The sequence below is a fragment of the Mustelus asterias genome, chromosome 30, assembly GCF_964213995.1.
Source record: "Mustelus asterias chromosome 30, sMusAst1.hap1.1, whole genome shotgun sequence".
Classification (NCBI taxonomy): domain Eukaryota; kingdom Metazoa; phylum Chordata; class Chondrichthyes; order Carcharhiniformes; family Triakidae; genus Mustelus; species Mustelus asterias.
The window spans coordinates 11,852,103-11,867,982 of record NC_135830.1 but is presented as its reverse complement, the minus strand read 5'-3'; the positions used below and the strand labels follow the sequence as shown (position 1 = coordinate 11,867,982).

The 15,880-nt window shown below is 43.8% G+C and overlaps 1 protein-coding gene, 1 non-coding gene and 1 gene segment (V, D, J or C); 1 reads left to right on the top strand and 2 right to left on the bottom strand.

Moving 5' to 3' along the window:
- Window positions 1–15,880, top strand: part of LOC144481043 (uncharacterized) — a 420,433-nt gene that overhangs the window by 263,769 nt on the left and 140,784 nt on the right. The window lies entirely within an intron of this gene.
- Window positions 1–15,880, bottom strand: part of LOC144480677 (Ig heavy chain C region, membrane-bound form-like) — a 46,695-nt gene that overhangs the window by 3,460 nt on the left and 27,355 nt on the right. Inside the window, 2 exon segments of the C gene segment in view lie at window positions 472–801; window positions 11,414–11,544. Coding sequence covers window positions 472–801; window positions 11,414–11,544 — 461 coding nt within the window.
- trnak-cuu (transfer RNA lysine (anticodon CUU)) lies at window positions 2,612–2,684 on the bottom strand. The gene has a single exon. It is a non-coding gene; the product is annotated as a tRNA-Lys (tRNA).

The following is a 15,880-nucleotide window of genomic DNA, read 5'->3' as shown; positions in this document are numbered from 1 at the left end:
CAGTTCGCAGTGTGTGTAGTGCAGCAATTTAAGGCTCATATCAATGTTAATGGGATGGAAGATGAGAGAAGCAGGAACACCAAGATCTAAATATGCTGTATTTGTTTATCTGAAATATGAATTCGTTGGATTTCGCCTCAGCAGCAGGAAGGTTGTTGAAGCTATTTTGCAGAATTCTGTAATGAATGTGCTCTTGTCTGTCTCTAACCCAGGGTGCATGACTCTGATCTGGAAGCACTGGTTCGACAAGATTTAGGTCCGAGACTTGGAAATATGACACCCAAACCATGTAGACTTCATAGAATTAAAACTGGAAAACAATCAATTAAGCGATTGGGTATTTTCATTCATCATTGGAGGAAAGACCTTTTATTATTTTATTGAAGTTCTGAACGTAACTGTTTGATTCTCATTGACATGAATTAACGCTGTCCAACAGTGCAAGAGAAATGTTCACAGAACTGGTTTTACCGCTGGATTTGTCAACCGTTCTGTTGATGATCTTCAAAGGGATGGCTTCATGTCCCACCACACATGAGTAAGAAGCGCCACTGGACCACTCCTCCGCTGCAATGGATAACAGGCTGCACATGAAGAAGGAGCTATTGCCGTTCTCCGCCATCACCTCGGTGTTCTTGTAGTTCCCAGGATTCACCGGCTTGTCATTGATGGGCCACGTGAGGAAGAGCACTCGGAGGGAGAAACCTCTCACTAAGCAGCTGAGGGAGACGAATCTCTGAGCGGAGACTTCTTCTGCCGAGGGCAGGAGGACAGAAACGGAGGGTTCCTGTGGATTTTTGACTGCAGAAAATGTACAACATGCGTCAATTTCGGAGCCAATGCAATTTCTGGAAAGAGGTCATAGAGTCATAGAGTTTTACAGCACAAAAATAGCCCCTTCTGCCCTATAGATGTCTCGTCAATTCCCCGGTATCCTGAGTGTCTGACACTGATTTCCACAGTACACTGCTTTAAATGTTTGTTTTGTGAAATTAAGCGGATTGATTCCACGTGGAGGCTTTGCACTTGCACGCTTCCCGGATGATGGTGACATAGTGGTAAAATCAGTGGAGTCTGAATCCGGAGACCAAGGCTCACATGTCCGGATCCCACTGTAAGGGGAAAATACAAGGAAAGGACACTTTAAAATGGCTGCCTGGCACATAAAGAGTTAACTGGGAAAGGAGCCAAAAAAAGCAGACCCCGGCTCCCACTTATCAGAAATCACTTTAAATCAAAACCTAACAGACAAGCCATTTCTAAATCACAGACAGCGACTCAGAGTAAACAAACACCTCAGGAAGCCAAGCCGAGGGTCAAAACATATTTTAAGACAAGGAAAGCCCGAAACAAAGGGAATAGGTTAACCATAGGAAGAGCGGGAAAATATGAATGCGAGGAAACCAATTAACACCTGAATGAGCCGAAACCAACCATTGATAGATACAGACAGATGGAAATGTACCCATTCGTAAGAACAATACAATGTTAAATGTCTATATCTGTTTGTACCTGCCTAAACGATGTGATAATGTTCAAATCACCGGTCCATCCATTGTGTAAAAGAGTATAAAGATGGACCGCTCCCGACATTTTACCGAGAGAAGGTTTGCTACAGACATTTGCCTTGTCTCCACGGAGCTCCGTTAAATAAATCGTGTTTTCTGAATCACGAATTCTGACTACTAGTGGATTTTTCCCACAACAACATCACAGTCTAGAACTGAAACGGAAGTGAAAGCTAGTCTCAGTAATGAAGCTTTGTTTTCTGATTGTCATGAAAACACATCTGGACTTTTTGCAGAAAGAAATCTGCCACTCTTCCCCTGTTTGGCCTCCATGGGACTCCAGACGCAAAGCAACGTGATTGACTCTTAACTTCCCTCTGAAATGGCCCAGCAAAATACTCAGTTCAAGGGGAAATAGGGATGGCCAGAAATGCTGGCGTTTACAACGAAATACATATTGCATTGGCAGTATTTTATGAAATGATAAATTATCATTTTGTTCCATTTCATGTCAAACTGGGTACCAGATTCTGGAGTCTTAGTATTTAAAACCTCAGCCCTTTACCTGTTTAAACAGGTAAGATTAAGTCAGAGAAAAGTGATCCACTGTGATCCAAAACTAAGAACTGCAGTTGCTGCAAATCCCACCTCAAAACAGAAAATGTTGGAAGCACTCATCAGCTTCAGCAGCTTCCCTGGAGAGGGAAAGAAAGTGAATGATTCAGGTTGCTGACCTTTTACCCAAACTGGAAGAGATGAGGGATGTAATGGTTTATAAACAAGTACAGAGTCAAGGAAAATAGAGAGGGAGAGGAGGAAAGACCAATGTAATAGGGTGGAAGGCTGGAGTAATTGAGTGACAATGGAGATGATTATTGTTCCCACTGACACAATCTCCCAGGTCTGGGTTTAAATCTCGTACTAAATGAGAAAAAAATCTTTCGCTGATTTCAGTGCAAAACTGGAGGCAGTTTTCAGTCACAAACACACAACGATGAGATAAACAAAATAAGATCGCGAAAAAGTGAGTATGAGCGGTGACATTTCTGGAGGGACGGTGAGCTGGAATTCACCCAAAAATGGGGCAAAGTTTAAAGCAACGACGCCCAACGTGGGGCTCAAACCCATGGCCCTGAGATTAAGAGTCTCATGCTCTACCGACTGAGCTAGCCAGGCACGAGAGCTAATGCCTTTTCTATGACCAAAAATGCATGGAGGCAAATATGTGTTTGCCATCTGCTGTCTCAGCTTGTTCTGATTTCAAAGTTTACAATGTATCGATCTACAGAATCCCGAAGGTTACCATGCGTTGCACTCAATCATCAATTTTACATCATTCACATCTTCCACTTCTTAGCCTCACCTCTCCCAAACATTGCAAACTCCTCTTACATATTTATTTTTGTCCAAAGTAATCTCGTTAAAGCTGGGGGGAGCAGCCTGTCAGCACGAACACTGTTAAACTGTTTCCCAGTTTCAGACATTTCAACAAGATCACCTCTGATTATTCTAACTCCAGAGCGAACAGACTCATCCCACTGAATCTCTCCTCCCAGGAGAAACGCAGGAATCAATCCAGTGAAACTTGGTTACACACAGAGAGCGAGAGAATAGAGAGAGAGCAAAGAGCAAAAGAGGTCAACGTAATAAAAACAGTCAGAGAGACCGAGGGAGATTATATCGAGACAATGAGGCTCAGCAATGTGCATTGCTATAGCAGTTGAACTGGCTGATAAATTGTCCTCTCTTTTCGTACTTTGTGAGAAAATTAAACGCCCTTCAGCATATCAATCATCTTCAAATTAAAGTAAGGTGGCGCCGAGATTAAAACTCAGGTCGCTGGATTTAGAGTCCAGAGCGCTCACCATTACACCACGGAACCCAGCACACAATAGCAGCCTGAAAATGTTCACTCAATACCTGCGCCAATTTGAACAGCAGGGAAAAATATCAGTCCCATGCCACAATCCCGTCAATTACCTACAGCAATTCATATTTAAATTGCCCTTGCTGGTTCCTCATGTAAAAATAAGTAAGCTAGCTTCAAGCGCATTAAATTTCACTGTAGCTCACCATGTTCAAAGGGCAATGCTTGCATCGAACATTTATGAACCCGTTGTGTTAAAAATGCTGAACAACATCAGCTCATCAGAGCTCTGCTTTCGTTACACTGAAAGTCACCGTGAAAATATAAACAATTTCATGAGTTAACAGACAGGAAGGAGTGTGTGAATGTGGATAATTGGCACTGTGCACATTCCTGTAGTAAGGCTTTGGGAGGATCAGGAAAATGAGATCCTGGTGATCCAGTGGTTAGGGTTCAGTACTTTCAGCGTCGCAGACTGGCTTCGATGAATTAAAATTTAAATGTTTTGATAAACAAACCTGTAATCTTTGTACTCGAAAGCAGCTCTGCCAGAATCAGTGGAGTGAGATTTGTAGTTTTGCTTCCGAATTGGAAATGTCACATGGGCAACAGGTCGAGAACAAATACGGATAATGAAAGACAGTGAGAGGATGCAAAGCGCTGACGATGTAGACAAGGTACAATCTGAGTGGTAATTGGTCTGATTTAACCGTTTGCATTGACAGAAATATTACTCACTTCTGGATAAAAATATCGTGCTGAATGACAAGAAACGTCTCACTGAATTTAGCAATAAACTATTTGACTTCGACTGATTGCAAGCAGTTTTCATGCAGAAAGCAGTAACTGTGAGACTAACAAAGCTGAAGAGATAAAGTCTCAGTTTGAGCTGAGATACCGCCGGAGGAATGGAGAGCTGGAATTCATCCAGGAAAGCAGTAAAGTTTAAAAATAATGAAAAGCAACCACTGTTGCCCTTGTCCATCATTCCTTGTGTCATTCAATCCAGCCTGTTTTGCTCTCTATCACAGACCTTCCCTTTTAATCTCTTTACTGAGTGATTTCCGTCTTCAATGCCGCAAAAAAATCAACGGCTCAATTAATGTTTCGTGAGAAACGAGAATAATTCTGAAATCTGAATCGTTTTGAAATAAAACCGTTTGGAAACGTTTCTGCCTGGTCTTGAACAGGAGACCTTTTACGTACGAAATGAAGGTGATAACCAGTATAGTACAGAAAGATAGCGACGTGTGTACTTGAAGCAGTTCCGGTTTACTGCTGGAGCAACTAAACTCTTCCGACAAACCCGTCAGTTGCTCGCTTCACATTCTGTCTGCTGGTTCCTCTCAGCAAAATGGAATGGGGGAGAATGTGGGACTTGCTCCCACGGAGAGTGGGGGAAAGTGTGGGACTTGCTCCCACGGGGAGTGGGGGAGAATGTGGGACTCGTTCCTACAGGGGAGTGGGGGGGAGAATGTGGGACTCGCTCCCAAGGGGGAGTCGGGCGAATAGAAACCACATGTTTGACCAAAGGTGTTCATAACGTTTATAGTAATTTAAGTGATCCCCCTCATCCAAAAATTTCGCTATCCTAAATTTAGTGTCTCAGACTTCCCATCAACAACACCAGCAGAACACATTGCTATTAAATCTGGTATTGGCAGTGAAGAGAATCAATGGAGGGGGATTGGGTCGCAGGTCCCATTGAATCTCCTTCGCCAGTTAAAATCAGGGCGGATGCCCAGCTCAACATCCGCCTCATTTCAGGAATCAATTCAATTAATCTTGGTTCCACACAGGCAGGGAGAGAATACAAGGGACAAAAACAAAAGTGGGAAATGAATAGTTAGACTGAGAGGCGGAAGGACTGAGGCAGATCTATCGAGAGCAATAATTATGGAGCCAGAGTGGGTTAGACACTGAATGGAACGGATACACTTCACTGTTCCATTTAATTCAAGAAAAAGAAAGCTTGAAGGTATTGGAAAGAACAAATTCTATGGCCCTGAAAAATATTCCGGCAATGGTGCTGAAGAATTGCGCTTCAGAACTTGCCGCAACCTCAGCTGAGCTGTTCCTCAGCTACAACACTGGTGTCAACCGCCAATGCTACAATTTGCCCAAGATTGCCCGGTTTACAAAAATCAGGTCAAATCCAAAGCCGCTGATTACCATCAGTCGACTCCTGATCGTCCGTAACGTGACGGAAGGGGCAATAAATAACGGTACCAAGAGGCGCTCCAATGCAAACATCGCCCGATCTCCCGATTCGGCACTAACTGCGTTACGATCTTAACATTGAGTTCAACAACTTCAGAACATCTCCTCTGCTCCATCTTCACCCCATTTCTATTTATTTTGTTTTACTTCGTTTTATTATTTTATATCTTCTTTCAGATATATATTTTTTAATTTCCATGTTTTGCATTGTTTATTTAAAATCTCACTTTCCATTTTGTTGCCCCCTCTCCCTCCACCCCACTCGGGCCGTCTCTTACATTTCCTTTTTCCTGCCATTTATACATTCCGTCTCTTAATGGGCAGCCTGAGGCACCCTTCTTCGCCATGATCACGACCATTAAAATTCACTTTTTCCTTATTTACATGTGACACCTTTGTCACCCACCCCACACCCATATCCCTCACCATTACAATATAAAGCTCGTCCAAATTTCTTTGTCTTCAGCTCTGACGAAGGGTCATGGAGACAGTGAACATTAGCTCTATTCTCTCTTCACAGGTGCTTTCAGATCTGTTGAGATTTTCCAGCATTTTCTGTTCTTGTTTCAGATTCCAGCATCCGCAGTAAATTTATTTATACCAAGAGGCACTTGTCAGACAGACTTGTCCCTGGTTTAAAAATAAAAACTACTGAAATAGAAATAATGTGCTAGGTTCGCAAGGATAGGTTAGATTAAAGTTCTTTCAGGTACTTTCCCTGGTGTTCTGGTGGTTATGATTCGGCATTTTCACCACAGTGGTTCAATTCCCAGCCAGGGAATGAAAATGTATGTTTTCTTGCACCACATGATTTAAGTGGTGGTGGAATTATTTCCTGATCGAAAACAGGAGTGATATTTTTGCCAGTTTCAACAGCAAAGAGAAAAATCAGTCCCATTCCATAATCCCGTCAATTACCCACGGCAATTTATATTTGCGTTGCCTCTTTTGGTTCCTACAGTCAAAATCACTGTTCGATTCTATACTGTAAGAAGTTTAACAACACCAGGTTAAAGTCCAACAGGTTTATTTGGTAGCAAAAGCCACACAAGCTTTCGGAGCTCTAAGCCCCTTCTTCAGGTGAGTGGGAATTCTGTTCACAAACAGAGCATATAAAGACACAAACTCAATTTACATGAATAATGGTTGGAATGCGAATACTTACAACTAAGAACATAAGAAATAGGAGCAGGAGTAGGCCATCTAGCCCCTCGAGCCTGCCCCGCCATTCAATAAGATCATGGCTGATCTGACGTGGATCAGTACCACTTACCCGCCTGATCCCCATAACCCTTAATTCCCTTACCGATCAGGAATCCATCCATCCGCGCTTTAAACATATTCAGCGAGGTAGCCTCCACCACCTCAGTGGGCAGAGAATTCCAGAGATTCACCACCCTCTGGGAGAAGAAGTTCCTCCTCAACTCTGTCTTAAACCGACCCCCCTTTATTTTGAGGCTGTGTCCTCTAGTTTTAACTTCCTTACTAAGTGGAAAGAATCTCTCCGCCTCCACCCTATCCAGCCCCCGCATTATCTTATAAGTCTCCATAAGATCCCCCCTCATCCTTCTAAACTCCAACGAGTACAAACCCAATCTCCTCAGCCTCTCCTCATAATCCAAGCCCCTCATCTCCGGTATCAACCTGGTGAACCTTCTCTGCACTCCCTCCAATGCCAATATATCCTTCCTCATATAAGGGGACCAATACTGCACACAGTATTCCAGCTGCGGCCTCACCAATGCCCTGTACAGGTGCATCAAGACATCCCTGCTTTTATATTCTATCCCCCTCGCAATATAGGCCAACATCCCATTTGCCTTCTTGATCACCTGTTGTACCTGCAGACTGGGCTTTTGCGTCTTTTTAAAGAACAATACAGCACAGGAACAGGCCCTTCGGCCCTCCAAGCCCGCGCCGCTCCCCGGTCCAGGATTGAATCCTGAATCCAGGATCCCCGCCCAATTTTCCAGCCTATCTACATACCAATATCCTATCCACCGAGCTGTCCCCCACAGCTACGATGCTTTGTTCATTACAACCTATTAACTCACCCCCACCCCCCCATTCCAGACCATGTGATCTCCAGGGAGAGGCGAAAACCCAGAGTGAAAAACCCCAGGGCCAATATGGGGAAAAAAAAATCTGGGAAATTCCTCTCCGACCCCCTGAGGCGATCGAAACGAGTCCAGGAGATCACAATGGCCCTGATCGGAAAATGCTTCCCAACCCTAGTCATTTCCACTTCCACGAGAAACAAGGAACAATTAGCCCGCGCCGCTCCCTGGTTCAAACTAGACCACTCTTTTGTATCCCTCCATTCCCACTCCGTTCATATAGCTGTCGAGATAAGTCTTAAACGTTCCCAGTGTGTCCGCCTCCACCACCTTGCCCGGCAACACATTCCACGCCCCCACGACCCTCTGTGTGAAATATGTCCTTCTGATATTTGTGTTAAACCTCCCCTCCTTCACCTTGAACCTATGACGCCTCGTGAACGTCACCACCGACCCGGGGAAAAGCTTCCCACCGTTTACCCTATCTATGCCTTTCATAATTTTATACACCTCTGTTAAGTCTCCCCTCATCCTCCGTCTTTCCAAGGAGAACAACCCCAGTTTCCCCAATCTCTCCTCATAACCAAGCCCCTCCATACCAGGCAACATCCTGGTAAACCTCCTCTGTACTCTCTCCAAAGCCTCCACGTCCTTCTGGTAGTGTGGCGACCAGAACTGGACGCAGTATTCCAAATGCGGCCGAACCAACGTTCTATACATCTGCAACATCAGACCCCAACTTTTACACTCTATGCCCCGTCCTATAAAGGCAAGCATGCCATATGCCTTCTTCACCACCTTCTCCACCTGTGACGTCACCTTCAAAGATCTGTGGACTTGCACACCCAGGTCCCTCTGCGTCTCTACACCCTTTATGGTTCTTCCATTTATCGTGTAGCTCCTCCTTACATTATTCTCATGCACAAGGACCCCCAGGTCCCTTTGCACGGTAGCATGTTTTAATTTGTTTCCATTGAGATAGTAATCCCATTTGTTATTATTTCCTCCAAAGTGTATAACCTCGCATTTCTCAACGTTATACTCCATTTGCCATATCCTCGCCCACTCACTCAGCCTGTCCAAATCTCTCTGCAGATCTTCTCCGTCCTCCACACGATTCACTTTTCCACTTATCTTTGTGTCGTCTGCAAACTTCGTTACCCTACACTCCGTCCCCTCCTCCAGATCATCTATATAAATGGTAAACAGTTGCGGCCCAAGTACCGATCCCTGCGGCACGCCACTAGTTACCTTCCTCCAACCGGAAAAACACCCATTTATTCCGACTCTTTGCTTCCTGTCGGATAGCCAGTCCCCAATCCACTTTAACACACTACCCCCAACTCCATGTGCCCTAATCTTCTTCAGCAGCCTTTTATGGGGTACCTTATCAAACGCCTTTTGGAAATCCAAAAACACCGCATCCACCGGTTCTCCTCCATCAACCGCCCTAGTCACATCTTCATAAAAATCCAACATGTTCGTCAAGCACGACTTTCCCCTCATGAATCCATGCTGCGTCTGATTGATCGAACCATTTCTATCCAGATGCCCTGCTATCTCCTCTTTAATAATGGATTCCAGCATTTTCCCTACTACAGACGTTAAGCTGACCGGCCTATAGTTACCTGCCTTTTGTCTCCTTCCTTTTTTAAACAGCGGCGTAACATTAGCCGTTTTCCAATCAACCGGCACTACCCCAGAATGCAACGAGTTTTGATAAATAATCACTAACGCATCCACTATTACCTCTGACATTTCTTTCAATACCCTGGGATGCATTCCATCCGGACCCGGGGACTTGTCCACCTTCAGTCCCATTAGTCTACCGAGCACTGCCTCTCTGGTAACATTAATCGTATTAAGTATTTCTCCTGCTGCCAACCCTCTATCGTTAATATTTGGCAAACTATTTGTGTCCTCCACCGTGAAGACCGACACAAAAAACGTATTTAAAGACTCAGCCATATCCTAATTTCCCACTATTAACTCCCCCCTCTCGTCCTCCAAGGGTCCAACATTCACTCTAGCCACTCTATTCCTTTTTATATATTTATAAAAACTTTTACTATCATTTTTTATATTAATTGCTAGCCTAGCTTCATAGTCTATCCTTCCTTTCTTTATCACTTTCTTAGTCTCTCTTTGTTGTTTCTTAAATTTTTCCCAATCACTTGTTTCTCCACTATTTTTGGCCACTCTGTACGCAGCTGTTTTTATTTTAATACTCTCCTTTATTTCCTTCGTTATCCACGGCTGGTTCTCCCTTTTCTTACAATCCTTGTTTTTTGCTGGAATATATTTTTGCTGAGAACTGAAAAGGATCTCCTTAAAAATCCTCCACTGTTCCTCAGCTATCCTACCTGCCAGCCTGCTCAAGTAATCAAGTCTTTAAGAAACAAAACAATGTGAGTGGAGAGAGGATCAAGACAGGCTAAAAAGATGTGTCGTGTCTCCAGACAAGACAGCCAGTGAAACTCTGCAGGTCTACTGTCATAAACTGTCATAGAATCGAACAGTACAGAAGGAGGCCATTCGGCCCATCGACTCCGCATCCACGCCCTGTTCCCTTAAACCCTACTAATTCCGCTGACATTAGGGTCAATTTAGCATGGTCAATCAACTTAACACGCACATCTTTGGAAAGGAAACAAGAGCCCCCAGAAGAAATCCTCACAGACACGGTGAGAACATGCAAACTCCGTACAGCTAGTGACCCGAAATTTTTAACCTGAGTCCTTGGCGCTGTGAGGTATCAGTGCTAACCACAGTGCCACCGGGCCGCCCTTTCCACTGCATTCAATTTTATTGCAGCTCACTGCATTCAAAGAGTAGTGCTCGTATCAACCTGTGATAAACCATCTTGCAGTAATCCTGCTGAACAACATTAACTTATCACCGTTAATGGACCGTGGGTTCCAGCCCATGTTGGGAGCCATTTAAAAAAAAATTTGGCTGCTTTTCTGGCTGAACTCCAACGCTCCATTCCTCCCGCAGTGTCACCGCTCAAACGGAGTCTTTCTCCATCCAACGCTGTTAATCTCACAGTTACTGTTTTCTGAGTGAAAACTGCCTCCACTTCACTGGAGGTCGGAGAGTTTACTGTTTAATTTAATTAAAGACTTTCTTGTCATTGAGCCGGAGATTTGGAAACAGATCTGCGAGGTATTTGTGCGAATGGAAACAATAAAATCTACCCCATTAACAGCCAGATTTAAACCCGTATCATCATTTCTATCGTCAACGCTTTGCAGCCTCTCTCGATTTTCTTTGTATCCAACATTTCCAATTCAGATGTAATACTGGCTCCAAGGGGAGTACTGCTGACCATGAAGTAACGCAAGGTTGCTGAACAGCAATTAATCTACATTCCCTGACCAGGAATCGAACCCAGGCCGCGGCGGTGAAAGCGACGAATCCGTGACTCTCGACCACCAGGGAAGTTAATGCAAAAGCCTTAGAAAACGAATTTAGCCATGAAACATCTGCCTTCTATTTTTATTTGAAACTATTTATTCACCAAAAACAATTTTCTCCTTTAAATGTTCATGTTTAGATCGAACACAATGGACTGCATCAGCCAATGAAAACAGCGATTCCTATTATCTGGAACATGAAATCGACAGTAGATGAACTAGCTGCTTATGTGGCACTTCCAATTCCTAACACCCACCAAAATCATCACTGTGACTTGTGTGAATCTTACAAGGCAACACAGGGCAGGCATTCATCACGGAGAGCAGCTGACACAAGTAATTTACCAAGCACGATCATGTCGCTTCTCTTCCTGTTTATGTCGCTGCCTCTCATCCAGCTCCCTCTGGCTGTCGATTTCCCAGAGTTAATTAGCTGCTTGATACGGACACAGGCATTTGGTGAACCTGAGTTTTGCCTGGAAAGCAGGGAAAGCGAATGTATGACACACAGCATTGAGAGGATATGGGGTTTCGAGATGACAGTACAAAGAGACACAGATATCTCATCTTTCTGATCCAGTTACTGATTGCAGAAATGTACACAGTTATTCAGGTTTTTGTTGAGACCACACTTGGAATAGTGTGTGCAGTTTGGATCTCCGCATTTTAGACAGAATAAAAGCAAATTCTGAGGATGCTGGAAACGGAATCAAAAACAGAAAATGCTGGAAAATGTCAATAGTTTTAACGAGAAAGAATAGGTCGCATTGAAAAACTGCAGGGATTCTATGATTCTATGAGTTTGATAGGGTGGGTGCTGAGACATTATTGTCCCTGGCCCGGGAATCTAAAACACGGGGCACAATCTCAGGATAAGGCGCTGATGATTTAGCACAGAGATTAGGAGAAATTTCTTCACTCGAAAGGTAGTGAATATTGGGAATTCTCTACGCCAGAGGATTGAAGATGCTCCATCATTGAACACATTTCAGCCTGGGTTAGACAGATTTATGATCTATCCAGTAACGAATGGAAGCAGGGATATGGAATTGGAACAAATGCTCAGCCACAAATTCATGTTTTGATTGCAATTGTTCAGTTAAATGGTGTAATGGCAGCCAATATACAATGTTACATGTAATATGTTTGAAATCAATAGTCATTAAATAATGTTGGTAACACCAGATAACAGTACAGCCGGTAACACTTGAGGGCTATTTTTTATTGACGCTCACGGACCCATTGCCAACCCGCAACTGTTTGTCGATGAATGCTGATGGTGAGAACAAAGCAAAAGCTCGGGCCTGGATGGTCATAGTCATAGAGGTTTACAGCATGGAAACAGGCCATTCAGCCCAACTTGTCCATGCCACCCTTTTTTGTTTAAAACCCCTAAGCTAATCCCAATTGCCCGCATTTCGTCTATATCCCTCTATACCCATCGTACCCATGTAACTATCTAAATGCTTTTTAAAATATAAAATTGTACCCGCCTCTACTACTACCTCTGGCAGCTTGTTCCAGACACTCACCACCCTCTGTGTGAAAAAATTGCCCCTCTGGACACTTTTGTATCTCTCCCCTTAAACCTATGCTCTCTAGTTTTAGACTCCCCTACCTTTGGGAAAAGATATTGACTATCTACCTTGTCTATGCCCCTCATTATTTTATAGACCTCTATAAGGTCACCCCTCAGCCTCCTACGCTCCAGAACCATAGAAAGAACCATAGAAAATAACAGCTCAGAAACAGGCCTTTTGGCCCTTCTTGTCTGTGCCGAACCATTTTATGCCTAGTCCCACTGACCTGCACTTGGACCATATCCCTCCACACCCCTCTCATCCATGAACCCGTCCAAGTTTTTCTTAAATGTTAAAAGTAACCCCGCATTTACCACTTTATCCGACAGCTCATTCCACACTCCCACCACTCTCTGCGTGAAGAAGCCCCCCTTAATATTTCCTTTAAACTTTTCTCCTTTCACCTTTAACCCATGCCCTCTGGTTTTTTTCTCCCCGAGCCTCAGCGGAAAAAGCCTGCTTGCATTCACAAGTCTCGAACCACTAGCCTTTCAATTAGCAGCCGAACGCGCTGACCAATTGTACCACAGACACTGAGACACAAGCTGCCAATGATTTCCTAAACTAGGGTGTCAATGACCACAATTCAATTTCTGCAAACTCTGGTCCAGAGCTGCAACATGACCGCACGATTTACAATTCCATACAAGCCTCTTTGGTTACGTTGATTCCGTAGTATTACCGTGGTGTAGTGGTTATTCCCTTTCTCCTTTGAACGTGCAGGTAAAATGAATCAATTTCTCATTTAACAGGGAGGAATTCAATATGAGGGAAGGGAACTGACCAACGGAAGCCCAAGTGTCCAATATTTCCCACTCAATCATCAATAACACCATTCACAACTGCAATTCCTTCCAGATATTGTGATCCATTTCCATCAGAATTTATTCCAAGATTTAATATTTTCCTTGTTTTCTCCTCATTTTGAAATGAGATTCGCTTCAATGTACAACGCAAATGGAATTGCAAACCTGACGGACAAACAGTGGGAAACAAGTCACTGGGTAACACAAATCCCACTGTGTTCATTTCCAGATTCACAACACTCAGTGTATCACTCAAATGAAGGAATTTATCACTGAAAAGTTTTGGGAAGTTGCTGTGAATATAGTTTGTGACTGATTGGGGTATTGTGTAAATGCTGCTCAAAGGTTCATGAACGGGGTATAATCTACATGCGTTTGTGTTCGGTGTATTGGGAGGTTTGAACCGTGTTGGATCCTGTGTCCCAGAAATGGGCAGAAACCCGCTGATTGAAGTTGCAGTCGCCGCATTCTGCTGGCAGCGGATGGGTGATTGGAGAATGCAGGCTAATATCCAACTGCTTGTCCCTGTCTCAATCACTGTGGAGACGTGGAAGAGCGAATCATTGATGAGCTTGTTTCCTCGACTGAAGTGTGGCTTCGCCGGAGGTGACGCTGTTGGAGCCATTAATAATCTGACGCCAGTCAATGGGGCGTAGTGCTCCAGTGGCGCAATCTGTTAGCGTGTGATTATTATACAGCAATACAGCCAGCAGGCTATGCTGAGGTTGTGAGCTTGAGCCTCACCTGGCGCAGATGTCTTAGGTGGGACGATGGCCTAGTGGTAGTATCGCTCGACCGATTAATATTCTGGGGACTGCCACGACAGCTGGTGAAATTTGAATACAATGAAGAAGATTGGAATTAAGAATTCACTGATGACCATGAACAGACTATCCATTGTTGGAAAAACCCATGATTCGCTAATGTCCTTTCGGGAAGGAAATCTGCTGTTCTTCGCTGATCTGGCCCAGATGTCACTCCAGAGACGCAGCGATGTGTTTGTATCTCAACTGGGGATCGGCAGTAAATGATGGTCAACGACGCCCATGTCCCACTAACGAACAAAATAAAAAGCCGGATTTGAGGGAATCCTTCTGAACCGCCAGAGCTGGAAACGGGAGTCAGGGAAAAATATTGGGTTTGAGTGTGTACAGAACTTTAGATGGATGGGGAAATGTAACATGCATTGTAACAGCAGTTAATTTCGAACAATAAATTATTGATCCCCACTCTGAGTTTAAAATAACATACAGAAGCATTTGCAGTCGCGATTTTCTGCTGGCAGCGGGTGATTGGAGAGTGCGGTGGAAAATCCTGCTGTTTGTCACTGTCTCACTCACTATGGAGCCAGAAAAGAGAGAACCATTGAAAAGTTTGTTTCCCTGTCTGAAATGTGGCTTTAAGTGACTGTTATTAACGAAGGTGGTGCTACAAGAGCTATTTCAAAATCTGACACAAGTTAACAACAATCACCCGGAATGTGCAGATTTGAGAGAAGCTTTCTGAAGCGTCAGAGCTGGAAACGAGAGTCACTGAATCATATTCTGTCTGCACTGAACTGTGAAGGGAAAAGGTAAATGTAACACAGTGTAAGATACAGTATTCAGTTAATATTCAATAAACAATAAACAGGAATTATTGCTCTTTTCCTTACTCTGAGGTTTGAAGTATGTACAAAGGTTTCCGCCCGATTTCGAACTGGGAATCTTTGATTAGGTGAACGTGATACTAGCTACACTACAGAAACGATTCGTAACAACTTTGGAACCAGCTAGAATGCCGAACCGTGCAGTCTGACTGTATTTCAGAACCATGTATTCTCTGTTTCTGAAGTGTACAGTTTAATGCATTCTCCTAACATCTGAAAGGTTCCCTGTTTGAAATAGCGCAACAGTGTGCAAACGTACTCATCACTCAGTGTGAGGAAACGCTCACTCACCTGATGAAGGAGCAGCTCTCCAAAAGCTCGTGATACCAAAGCAACCTGTTGGACTTTAAACTGGTGTTGTGAGAGTTCTTACTGTCCCCACTTCAGTCTAACGCTGGCATCTCGACAGTTTGAGGGAAAGTTACGACACCCCCATTTAAGTATTGACAGAAAACACTATCACAGAGCCTAACTGCATTTACGCTTCCCCAAGTATTAAATGATATTCTGCAAAATGCTCAGTTATGGCGAAATGGAGAAAAATGGCACAAATGTCATTTTATTATTCTAATGTTAGAACAATTTCCCTGCCGCGTGAATAAGGGGTTCAGCCGAATTGCACGTCCACAAAACAGGTTCTGAAGTTCAATTAAACTGCACAGTTTGACCTTCTAGACCAGTCATTTTATCCTGAGGGAACGTTCTGTATTGATAGGGTTATCACATTCAGTTCATATTTCCGCAGGCCCCAGGTGCTAAACGAGGCAGTAACATTATC